The sequence below is a fragment of the Chelonoidis abingdonii genome, chromosome 1 (assembly GCF_003597395.2).
Source record: "Chelonoidis abingdonii isolate Lonesome George chromosome 1, CheloAbing_2.0, whole genome shotgun sequence".
NCBI classification, from domain to species: Eukaryota; Metazoa; Chordata; order Testudines; family Testudinidae; genus Chelonoidis; species Chelonoidis abingdonii.
This window is the reverse complement of record NC_133769.1, coordinates 172,469,301-172,482,695: the sequence shown is the minus strand read 5'-3', so window position 1 is coordinate 172,482,695 and position 13,395 is coordinate 172,469,301. Positions and strand designations below refer to the sequence as shown.

The window sequence follows — 13,395 nt, the reverse complement described above, 5'->3', positions numbered from 1 at the left end:
TGGATCATTTTTTAAAACCAGGATAGTGACCACTTGCAGCCATTGAAGATTCATTGCTAATTTTTTACTTAGCTTGCAGCAGTGTCCCAGCTGCATTCTAACATGGGTTATTATTTGCCTTTCTATATTTTCCCATGAGTTTTAAGTGGATGACTTTTTTTTTCATTTTTTGTCTTAAACTTTATGTAAATGGTTCTGTGCAGTTAATCATCTATGTCTTACACTAGATTTAGATGCATTTCAGTGGTGGAAAAGCTGATCTCTATCCTGTGCATGAGAAGTTTGTAAAGTTCTTTATGAAGAAAAGTGCTTGCTATAAACCTCAGATATTTAACTAAAAATGGACAAACACAATAGCGTACTCTTATGTCTGAGATTTTAGAGGGAACAGTTTCTTAATTTCTTTTCCCTATCAAATTACTCCTTCATTTAAAGCTATGAGGAATGCAATTGTAAACTCCATGACACTCATCTTCCACTTCTATTGCAGAAAGTGCTGCATATCCCATCCCTAAATCAGCACATCATTTTCAACTTTACCATGTCTGAATTTGGCTCCTTGTGAAAAACACACTTTATCATGATGGCATTTCCTTACATTAATTGTACTGCTTCCAGTTGAAGCCTGACTTCGTACATGTCTGAAAATTGTTTGCAATATTAAAAGATATTTAGCAAAGACAAAGAGTTAAACCAGTTCTCAGCAGGATTCTCCCTGCTCACATTTACAACTGTGGAGTGAAAAATGAAGAACTGTGTTCCTTTTTTTTCTCCTGAGATCAATATGTTTGATATATAAATATACTTCAGAAAATATTTGTATCTTTGAACAATTGTTACTTTCAGAAGCTATTGTCCATGGAAGCAGTCACTGTTTCTATCATCATCCCCTTGGATTGTTATGCATTTCAGTCCTTCGGTCTCCCATTCATGATGGCTTGCTAGATAACCTGACCTCTCCTTGGCCTGGCACTTTCAATATATGCAGCAGGTCTTCTCAGCAAATCATGTCAGAAGGAAACAGCAGCCTCCTCTCATGTCAGCCTGTCCAAGTGAGTCCACGTTGGATGTCAGTGATGATATATGTGGACTATTGTCCTACAATGAATGATCCTGCTTTTTAGGCTGAGCATTGGCTAACCTCACTGTATATCAGTATTTGTATAGGAAGAAAGATTATAGTTTAAAAAAACCCTGTTCACACGTGTCAGAAAGCTTCCAAAAGTATTACCAAGACTGTGGAGTAATTATGTCTGCCATATGCTTAAAGTGCTCATAATTATAGGCATACTAAAATAAAATGTTTCAACATTTTTTCTAGGCAGATTAATGAAGTGACATATGCACTAATCTACTTCCATTACTAAAACAGCAAATTCCCACCTGATCACCCAATCCAAGTTGAGCACCTGTAATCTCCAGTGTGCTGCAGTTAGACTCCAGTCTGTCAGATGAATGCATATCTAAATGGATGAGAGAGCATACTCAGGAGTGCTTTGCTTCTGACCTTGTCAGTTTAAGAAGTTTGACACTGAATATGGGTCATTCAGACTGAACTCCAGCAATCTGCATTTTAAAAGGCTTACTCAGTTACAAGATATAATATTCTTCAGAGATAGGTCAGGAATACATCAGAAACATTACAAAGTTTCCAGTTCATGGCAGGATGGGGTAGTTCCATCAGATTCTACCATGGATGTGTACTTAATTGGAGGTGGAGGTGGCTTGAAAGATGGAGGTCTGTTCATACTAGAATAAAAAAAAAGCCTTTGAAAACACAACAGCTAATGATGTAAAAATCACAATACAGTTATTAGGGAAAGAATGGGAAGAGATATAAGGACAAAAGATAAGGGAGAATTTTAGCCTCATTCTTCTCTAACATTCTGTAGAGCTCATGTCTGTTCTCTCACCTACATATTCTACTTTGCAGCTCAAAACCATGTTCTGGCATTGATGTGTGCTCTCTTGTACACAGAGGTGGAGGGCTGGGGACAACACACATCTTTTACAACTTGAAGTGCTGTGGTGAAATCCAAAACCTTTGGATAAATAAGGCAGCAAGCTGTTGCTTGCATTGATATCTGGAGACACATTTACAAAGATTTACAGCTGTGCATGGAGATTTACAGGGCTCCCTAAAGAAAAAGCCCAGTCCCAAGATGTTAACAATCCAAGGATAAATATAATCTTACTGTAGTTAACTGAAAGTTCAGAATAACCAGGCTATGTTTTAAAGGGGTTTAGTTTGCCATCCCTATATTTCCCCAAACATTTAATAAGGAATTCAGCTCTCTTATGTGGAATTGTTAAATTGAAGCATATTGAACAGTGAATGGGATTAAGCTTCAATTATGTATTTCAAACAACTGTATGTCTGTACTTGTTCATTTCTACCCACGTTCACATGCATCTACAAAATAAGATAATTATCTGAACTTCATTCTGAAACTTTGGGCTGGAATCCTCACTAATATCTCTATTTCTGCTCACCATTTTTGATACTAATACTTACATTTCTTTTTGGTATTGACACCATTTTCTGATTCCTAAAATGATTACAAAAGAACAAAACAGAAGCAAGAGTGCTACAACTGCAGGCCAGGAGAAGCGAGCATTCCCCACCATGCCTGAAAAAGGGACAGAAAAAAAGAATAATTCAAACTCCAGTTCACAAGGAAAAGCAACATTCTGCCAAAAAAAAAAAAGGGGGGGGGGATTTCTATTTGATTTAATTAAGCAGGCAACTCCCTTACCCACACATCTATATAGCAAACCCAACCTGTATAGGACTGCCAGTGTTTTCAAATTTAGATGCATCAGTTTAAGCACATAAATCCTAATCCAGGCACATAATTAAGTGGGTTCATATCATAGTTGTTGAGATTACAACTCCATTCAAATTCAACTGAAGCTACAAATACTCAGCACTTATGAAAAATCAAACTATGATTTGAGTGTTTTCTTTTAAGCACTTAAGCTGAAAAAGTTTGGCCTATACATTTTCCATTGTGTTCTGGAATGCTATGAGAATGGGAAGCCAAGATAAACATGTCACTAGGGTTGCCATCTGCATCAAAGTTGGGGACACAGACCTAGTTTTCGTAAGTTTGCCACATGCCCATTACAATTGGTTAAAATATTTTGATTAATTTTTAGGCAGAGATTAATGTGCTGAGAAGATTCTCCATGTTGCTAACCACAGAGAGATAGCCTTCTGAGAATCCACTACAGGTTCATGCATGTTGTGGGGGTTTTAATTAATTCTACAAGATTTCCAGTGCTGGTGAGTGTATTCAATGAAGCTCTAACTCTTTAACTTAACACTGAGTCTTACTGAGCTAACTGAAGGCTCCATACAACTTAAGGCAACACCAGCATTGCAGAGCTGCCACTTGAAGCAAAAATTTGGGCCTGGCCGTGGTACAAGTTATGGGATGGCAGCTGGAAAAGCCCTCTTTCAATTACTGTGGGCCAGTGTGTGAACTCATTATTCACATTGTTAAACAGTTGCTTACAGTGCTAGTCCATTTGAGTCAATTTAACTACTCGTGTGCCAGACTGCTCACATAATGTGTGTGAAAAGTTCACAACCTGGCCTTCCAGCTGATACTTTAACTCAGTGTTGTTTTTGCTTTAGCCAACAGCGGTAATAGCTCTGCCCACTGTGCTACTAGTAGTGCTGGCAACTTAATGGATCTTTTCATTTACAATTTTTTGGAGCACTTGTTTGTATGACGGTTACAAGGGTAAAACAAGCTGACATTCCTGTCAGTGACAGCACAACCACAAGCTCAACATTGTCATATTACCACCAACCAATGAAAAGTACTGCATTATAATGGATTTGAAATAAATCGTATTTTAGCACAGAAACCATGTTGTCAGTCCACTAGTAAGCAACAGGGGGGTAAACACCAGTAACACACTGATATGTCTGTGAAATTCTATAGGTGTGTCACGCTGTTAAAAGTTGCAGTACATGATATTTCACAGATTAACCCCATCTTTCAGTTATAGGTGGCTACCCACAAGTAGCATGCTTAGTATGCTCTTTGGCTAAAGATGTGCCAGGATAGAAATACCCAAAGGAACTGTGATTATCTGCATTGTGGAGACATGAACAGCCATTAGACCCCATATACAACCCTGGTTTGATTAGGTTTTGGTGGTGGTGGTGGTGGTTGATTGGTTTTCTATTACCAGTGCAACTACCTGAAGCTCCAAGGATTAGTCCCTCAAGTTCTTATATACCTACAAATATTTATGAAGGAGAGAGTTGTGAATGAATGGCTTACCAGTACCATTAACCAATTTCCTTGTAGTTGATAAACCATCGAATTTAGTAAAGAAAGCTGGATCAACCATTGTGCTGGAGGACAGATTGCCTAAAAAGATATAGACATACAATGTAAATAGTGTGTTTGATTTTACTGAGCATGATTTTTAGAAGTCACAACCATATATAGTTCATGAGAGCCTGAAAGAGCTGAAAACCAGCTGCCAGACTCTGAATGCCCACTTTCATTTAAAGGGACAAAGCCAACTTTAGTTTTGACCTAAGATCTAAATTTGATATAAACAAAGATTTATACAAGTAGTCACAAATGTTAAAAACCTCCACTAAACAATGACTTTAGTCACACGGAACTTCTGGGAGAGAAGTAACCATTTCACCTGCTCTACAGATGGAGAAATTGAGTCCAAGAAATATCAAGTGACTTACCAAACAAAATCACAAAGTGAGTTTGGTAGCAAAGCCAATAATATAACCCCAAGTACTTTGTCACAACTACAAAATCACCTTTCTTTGCCTTGTAAACAGTTACATACCCTTCCCATCCTTGCTAGTTTAGCCAAGCTACACAAATTTGTGACTGGTACTGCTTTAGGATTTATTGTCATTTTTCTGGACCTGCCTCCTCAGTTCATCACTATTCCAAAGCAATGAATAAAATAATTAACCACATGACCGCATGCATTCTAGATCTGCCCCAACACTTACGGTGTGGCAGGGTTACATTCTCCCTGGAGAGGGTTGTATTCACGTTGCTCTGTTGGGTTGCAGTAGTAGGGTCACTCAGTCCTATATAAAAACAATCCATTTTCAGAAGTTACTTTACAAGCCATTACTGCCACATCAGGCTTAGTTTTGCTATTTTATGTCCTTTTCTTTTCTGGACTCTGGCAGTAAACGAAATAGCAGACCAGCCTAAAAAAATTATGTATAATATCTGGTGCCTAAACCTACTATACTCAAATATAAATTCCATTGTGATACTTAGTTGGCAAAATAAGGTTGTTAATTCCACAAGAGTCGCACAAACAACCTGTGGGAGATTAAGTAATTGAAAAGAAAAAAGGAAAGACAATGGCCCTAGCATTGCATGAGACTACCACGACATGCGGCTTTTTGATTCTGACCAGAACAGAGAAGTCAAATAATTTTTTTAATAAGTTAATCAAATATTGTGCATCTTTTTAAAAATTCAGTTCAAGTTTTAGATGGAAGTTTACATCAGTTCTTACTTTATCAAAACATAATACGTGCTTAGTTCCCATGGGGATGAGCATGATATAAAAAAACCCAGAGATATACATTTACTGCAAAATCTTAATCGCTCTGTATAGAAGCTTGAACAGCATTACATATTTATTCTTATTAGTGTTTTCCATTTGTACTATGGCAGCACATAGAGAGGACTCAGCTGGGATCAGGGCCTCACTGTGCTAGACACTATTCAAATACAGTCAACAGACACACCTCGCCCTGAAGAGTTGGAATCTAAGTACACAAAAATAAAATCAAGAGAGAAAGAAATTAAGTATTATTATTAAAATGTCCCCCCCCTACAGATAAACAGATTTCGTTAAAAAGGAAAATATCTGATACAATGTTTTTGTTTTGTTTATCCATGGTTTAGCTAAACCTTTTGTCACTAGGACTTTATCCCATTCAGGTGTCTCATGAACTCATTGCTTCTCTTTGCTTTGCTTGCGTTCTCCACTAATATATTTAATACGTTATAACTACCTTCTCCGTGTTCTGGTTCTGCCCAAGGACCTACCTTAATTTTAACATTATGCCTGACATTATTTATAAACATTTTTAGTTTCAATTTGGGTGCTGAGGAAAGTTCCTGCCCTGACAGGCCTGAAGACTCAAGTCCTGCATATGACGACACATACAGCTTAGACAGAAACAGCTTCCTCTCCAGTGCCCTGCCAGTGAACCATAAACCTGACATGAAACCAGTGATCACCATTATTGGTGAAAGCGCAGTTCAGACTCCAAGACCCTTTTAGTGTTTGCCCTCTCTGCTACGACAAAGCTTGGCCAATTAGTGCCACTTCGGGGGCGGGGGGAGCGGAGGAGGAAGTGGTTTCTGTCATCCTGTCAGCGATAAAGTGAAATGTGACCCATTTTGCACAGGCCACCAGTGATATCAGATATGGAAACAATTTATGGTCACAGCTGTCCCGAACTAGATTTAAACCAATGATTCCACATAGCTTCTGAGAAACTCATGCCTTGCTCTTCTGATCCAATACCTCAATGCTCATTATCATCACTACACAGAAACTTTAAAAAATATTAGCTTTAGTGTATTTTGATATATATATTTTGTTAGCAAGTTATAATTTCCCACATGTGCCGCATGAGACCTTATTTTATGCTGGTGAAGTCCACAGATACCAACTACAGGCAGCGGCAGATTAATGATTTTGCCTCCCTTAGGCCCTGAAATAATTGCCGCTCCCGGCCCCGTAGGAACTTCTTTTAGTTTTTTTACAAATTCGTTTTAACTAAAATCAGTCTAAATATCATTAAAATAATTGAACATTTAGAAGTTTTATTATAAATAAAATTACAATTACAGTGGACCCTCGCTCGAACACGCTTCTGTATAGTCCGATTTCGCTTATAATGCAGGACCATGCATGGATCCAAACCCCGCATTCAAGCAGGGGTCCAGTGCAGTTTAGGATTCTCGTGAGTATGTTTACTAAATGGCGTTGTGCCGTCATTGGTGGTTTCTATGATTGGTAGAATCGCAGCGTCACTAATGCTGCGATTACAAAAATGCTGCTATTATAAATTTGCCACTCCTGCAAATTTGTCGGCCTAGGTGATAATACGCTGCTGACCACAGGAGCTTTAGTTGGGAATGCGTAAGGTGGAGGTGGAGAGAACTAGGTAAACATGAGGTTTGAGTATTAACTTCAAAGATCATCAACTCAATTCCAACTCTAGATTCCTGCCTGTGGCCTAGCGATTACACTTTGGAGTGGTCATGGCAAGCAGCACAATGTGATGTTACCTGTTTTAGAGCATAGTTTGCCCCCAGCGGCAACTTGCATAAGTTCAAATCAATAAACCTGAAGTAAGTGAGCTAGGGAAGGTTTAGGTTCATGTGCCAGCTGTTCACCCAGGTCATTTCAAGAGAGAGGTTTTTGTTATGTCTTTTTTTCTAAGTTGCTAAGTTCTTCTAAGTGTGTTGAAATAAATCTACTGGTGGAGGGAAAAGAAAAAAAAATAATCTTATTAGGAATTCCTGTCAGGAATACAGCCCCATGTGTATTCAATATCAGACTTTGCATTATAACACAAAATAACATTCAGGAACATGTGTCAGAAACAGTTTTGGTGTGAGCGATCAATATTAGCTTGTTTGATCCTTATTTTTTTTGTGTGAACCATTACAAAGAGAATAACATGCCATAGGGTATTTCTTCTCACGGCTTGTAAGGCAGCACTCATGCCTCAGCCTTACAAACATTACAGCTTATGAAAACATTAATACTTGCAGACTAGCTGGCTCAAAAGAATGATCATGAACTAGGAAATCTTTTGCAACCAGGTCAGCGATGTTTCCCTGACTAATGACTGAAAACCATTGCCACCTGATGGCCTATTATCACCACAAATGTTGACACTGAGCAAAAAGATCAATGGTTCAACGGGCAAATTGAGATTGAGCTACTCTCTGCCATTTGAGCTGATTCCCTGGTCCTGCTAGGTTTGAAGCACAGTGTTGGGTAAGTTTGCATTGCTGCTCTAAGCGTTCAGTTTCCAGCCTTCTTTATCCAGAACCTTTTATTTAATGAAATCTTACAAGGAAAAATATACCCAGAGAGATAGGTATCGTCTACTTACGCTGTGATGTTTCATTTTGACTGGTGGCTATGGTGTTGGTATAGCCTTGTGTATCTGTGGCAGAATCAAACTGGCCTGTTGGAAAACAAAGCAACAGTTTGCAAAAGTTGTGCTAGACAACATTGTTGTGCTTACCATTCCTCAGACTCTCCTCACTGTCTCCTGACTGGATGATGATTAATGGCTGTTTCATCTAATATCAGCAGTTTTGGTTAATTCACAGACAAGCATGGTGATAAAGAACTGGATGGGACTTTCTTTACAGAAACCCAAAGCAAGGTTTGAGGTTTTGTCATCAAGTAGAAACGCAGCATGAGTTAATGAAAGGATGATTCAGGTTTGTGAACATTTCTAAGGAACCTAGTCTGAGTTTTGAGAAAATCTGAACTGATTTATCATTTCAATGGGAAATCAGTTGAAACTTGGTGCTTTTAATTGAGTTTTGGGGCTTATTCAAAACTGAAGCCAAACATACGTGAATCAAAACTGTGGAAAAGGTTCTCTGCATGAACACCCATGAAACAAACCCATGTTTTATCCAGCTCTAGCAAGATGATGTTTTGAGGTAGTGACTATCAGGACCCTTGTAAAAGCCAATTCCAATTCTCCATTTAACAGTTCAAAAGGAATCAAGTGAAATGCTAAATAGGCTAGAGCTGAACCAGCTATTTATCAGGAATTGACATTCTGGCAGATAACAAGCAATCCTCCCAGATGGCTTATTTCAGACTTGCTAAAAATGTCAGTCCTTCTTGACACCTGTCTGATTCTGCAAGAATGGCACTAAGTCATCAGAGAATGTTTGCAAGCCTGAGAAGGTGAGAAAAAGCTATTACCTAACTCGCAAAATGCAAGTGTCTCTGGGTGCTGTACACGAGGGATTAACATGAAAGCTAAGCATAGAACAGGCTGCCCTTGCAAGAGCTCAAATACTGCCCCCTCACAGCCTTCCAATCTATTTGTGTGCACTCTCTGCTTGTATCAATTCCCTTACACCAGCTGTCTCCTGGATTTTCAATAAGAGTGCTGTGAAATAAGAAGTTGAATCAAACAACTTTTTTATACTAATGAGGATTTAGAAGCCAAATCCTCTGCTCACTAACTCAGTTGCCTCCCAAGGCATCTTCTGAAGAAGCCTATGGTGACGCTGGTGTGGAAAGAAGTGAGCAAGTTATTAGAAAGGAAGGAGCGGTGTTATGCAGAGCACTGGGTCACCCAGACACCCAAAGATCCTGTCTATTGTGCAACTGTAACTGAGTCAGGGGAACCAGCTCCAACACAGTTGTTCCCTGTTTACAGGAGATAAGACATGCTAAAGTCCTGTTTACATCACAGCTTTTTACCAATTCCTGAGCCAGTTATAACATGTTCTAATTAGGTTGGCAGGCTCATTTATATCTGTAGTGTAGCTGAAGCCTTATTTGGGTGGCAGACATTTATATTTGCATATTGCAAGCAAGCTAAAAGGTTTTCATTTATTTTATTTATTTATTTCACAAAGAGGCTGAAGTAATAAATCTTTTATTGGACTAATTTATGTTGGTCAAGCTTGAGAGATGAGCTTTCAGGATTACACATTTTGTTTGGCAGCTCTTTGCTTGCCTCCACATAATCCAGCTGGCATCTTGCTACTATTTCTATGTCTTTGAACCTGTTTTGATTCTCCATTTTATTTTACACTATCTTCTTACCTTCTCAAAGTATATGTTATTACTAAGCCATTCAGTTTCTTCCTCTGGTGTCATCACTCACCCAGACTGCCAATGTCTGTCTACAGGTCTGTGTAAGTATTGTTACGCTAAGCTAATTCGCATAGTCACACTCCACAATTTAAGGAATATTTACAATACCAGAATCAAGAGTCTTGGTCTTTTGCCATCACATGTAAGTAAAGCTGCTAAAGGTACCTTTACATATTTCAGGCCAGATTCACCTCTTCAGAAAGTGGAGACAATTCCCACTGACTTCCACAGGAGTGGTGCAGCCTCCTGAGGGGCTGAATTTGACCCAAGAGGTGGAATTAGCCAAAGGTAAGAGCTCTTGCTGAATCAGCTTGTTATTACAGGTAGGTATGGAACTAACAAATGTGTATTCTGGGATAGGCAACCTTCTGAAAAGCTTTAATGTTCGAGTGTAATTAGTGTAATTAAGAGGATAAACACTCATTATGGAAACAACCCACTATGTCAAACTGGGTGCACTGCAGCCATATGAGACTGGAGAAGATGAATTTAAGAGAAAAGGAAAACAATCACTTTTGCCCTATGTTCTACGTGCTTCAGATATGTAGTGTCTGCCCTTCTCTGAAGTCTAAGATGACAGAAGGCCAATGCCCTCAGTACAGCTGACACTGAGCACTGTCTCTATTGTAATATACAAATATATTTTCATTTGTGAGCCATGACTATGGTGTTGCTCTGAGGAGGACGACGAGATTAGAGTAGTCTGTTGCACTGACTCTTTTCCATGCCCCGGGGGCTGCCATTCTTCATAGCATGTGGTTTGTCTTTTATGTTCTGGGGTTGTTTCATTTGTGCATGATTATATTATGTGCCAGTAAGTCTACAGCCTATTGCTAGCAAGAGGAGAAAGAATGCCTGCCTAATCCTGGATCATACAAGCTGCTGGAGGGAGAGACAGACAACTGGGCCTCATAATCCAAACAATCCTTAAAAAGGCAGTGTTTCGATGACTAGAAAGGCACTTGGTTCTAGGAAGGACCTTGCTATTCCAAACCATCAGGGCCAAACCACATGTAAGAGGCTCAGAATTTAGTCTGCTTTGATTCATAGGATTGTCAGAGTTGTCAAGTGTACACCAGAGATATATGTTGCGAGCTAATCCCTCCAGGGGAGTTTGAATAAAACCCCGCATTACACTTTCAACTAGAGCTGGGTGAACAACAGATTTTTTTGGTTCAATGGCAATTCCAAAAAAGTGTGTGTGTGTGTGTGTGGCGGAGTGGGGAGGGGACGAGGGAGATAGTTTAGGACCAAACATATTTTTTTTCAACCTGAAATGAAATGTTTTGTTTTGATTTTGAGCATTTTTTAAAAAAAAATTTTAAGTAAAATTCAAGGAATTTTTTTAACGAAAAATAATTTCAGACAAAAAATCAAAATGCTTCATTTTGAAAGTGTAGAAATGAAAATGTTTTACTCTTTTTTTATTTAAGCAGTTTGGCAAAATTAATACAAATTAGTGAAATGTTTTGAGGTAGCTGAATCTGCTTTTTTTTAAAAAAAACAAACAAAAGGTGAGAAAATTTTACCCAGCTCTGCTTCCAGCTGAGTCATATTTCATCATGCAAACCTGAGCATCAGCAAGACCCACTAAGGCTGCCACAGACGGAAGAGAGGAAATCACTAAGCTGAGTCATGCATTGTAAATATTTTATTTCTCTACGCACTCTGTGGATGCTCTGGTGCTGCAATACTTGGTTTGAACTTTCAATATCTATAATATAGTCCCATTTTCAAATATCTTTTTAATTATAAAAACATATATACACAATATTTTTGCTCAATTCATTTTCTAAAACTGGTGCATATTTTCTGAAACAAACAATACATACTACTACATCATAACCATGATTTCTCACATCAGTTTATTCTTAAACTGCCATCTATCAGATTACAGAGACAAGGCAGGTGACGTAATACCTTTTATGGGACCAACTACACTGCAAACTACCAGATTGTAACACAGTATGGAATTGGATTATACCTATGGTGTAAATGTAAGTTAAGTGTATTTTTGCCAAAAAATTGATGTCAGTTATTTAGTGTCTGTCTGTATTTAAATTTTTCTTTAAATCCTGCAGCAATACAGAAAACATTTCAGACACAAGAATGAACCTGAATCATACTTACTTTGTGCAGTGGAAACAGATTCAGAGGTTACTGGGCTTGTGAAGTCTAAGGAAGTTGAAGATGTAGTTTGAAGTCCTATGTAAAAGAAATATTATGTGATAAGGCATTTAGTTCATGGTGTGCTTAGTATTATTATTATAGTAGCACCTAGAGTAACCAACCAAAGTCAAGGCTGTTGTACTAAGCCCCCGCGTGCTAACATGCAGTTAGAGACTCTGCTCCAAGTCTATTTAAGTTTAAGAGCAGGTGCATTACGTAAATGTAGAAAGTTAACAAGACAGTCAGAAAAGGAGGCTGCGGATGATAATAGAAATACTTTTTTGAATAGGCTAGCTGTGTGCACTATTTTTAAGTATCTAAGGTTGTTAGGTTTGTGTGTGGAGTGAATGCTGTACGCTCTTTATTCCCACTTTCAGTCTAGCCAAACAAGGTCTTCGCAGTTTTAGCCTTGACATCTTGGATTACCAACCAGGTCTGGTGTTTTCCAAGCTCTTTTAAAATTATACCATTATCTCTAAGCTTGTTTTAGCCCAGGAATGGTGGCATTATTAATTAGACCTATTAAGTGGTCACTACAGAAAGGCTTTCCTTTGTATAACACTATATGTAGCCCATGCTAATGTATGCGGATTACATATCCATGAAGTTGCAACAATGAGGTCATAATCAATTTAAACTTCTAAGCAAATATTGATGGATTCCTGTCAACTAAGAACCACACATAAAACTAATTTTACCAACCGTCATGTTGTACCATTTGAGTTAGGGGATGCAGAATTGGACCAAATGGAAAAGTGAAATCTAGAAACCTGGCAGTGAGGGTAGGAACTTCATATTTATGACATGTCTGGTGATACATTAATATTGAACATGGAACATATGGCTCATGTTAATAGTGAAGAAGTGCAATTATGATGTTTGAGTGCAGGGTTAGTTTTCACTTCTGGTCTATCTCCTCTCTATCACCACCATATCAATCATCTGTAGTAGCAATAAGATTTTTGTAAACTATTTTACTTTATTTTTTAATTTGGTGCTCAGGGTGGGGGTGGGGATGTGTGGGGTGAGTGGGATGTGTGGGAGTTGGGGATGTGGTGGGGTGCCAGAGTCAGGGCTGGAGTCGTGGCAGGGCTGAAAGAGTCAACAGAGGACTGAGTGCGTATGAGGGAAGTACAGGGCTCAGGGCAGGGGCCTGGGGGGATGCAGGGATCAGGGCTGGGTGTGTGTGTGGGGGGGGTCAGGGCTCAGGTCAGAGGGCTGGGTGACTGCTCCCCTCAAAAGCCCCAACCCCCCCGCTCCTTGTCCCCTGACTACCCCCTCCTGGGACCCCTGCCCCTAACTGCCCCCCAGGACTCCACCACCCAT

At 39.0% G+C, this 13,395-nt stretch overlaps 1 protein-coding gene across 1 annotated transcript in view; it reads right to left on the bottom strand.

Annotated features, from left to right (window-relative positions):
• Window positions 1-1,640: 1,640 nt before the first annotated feature.
• Window positions 1,641-13,395, bottom strand: part of CD96 (CD96 molecule) — a 37,206-nt gene continuing 25,451 nt past the window's right edge. Inside the window, exons 10-15 of the mRNA XM_032804457.2 lie at window positions 12,031-12,105; window positions 8,159-8,233; window positions 5,006-5,086; window positions 4,299-4,388; window positions 2,516-2,630; window positions 1,641-1,749 (exon numbers count right to left, since the gene is read on the bottom strand). Coding sequence (XP_032660348.1) covers window positions 1,641-1,749; window positions 2,516-2,630; window positions 4,299-4,388; window positions 5,006-5,086; window positions 8,159-8,233; window positions 12,031-12,105 — 545 coding nt within the window. The remainder of the gene's footprint in view (window positions 1,750-2,515; window positions 2,631-4,298; window positions 4,389-5,005; window positions 5,087-8,158; window positions 8,234-12,030; window positions 12,106-13,395) is intronic.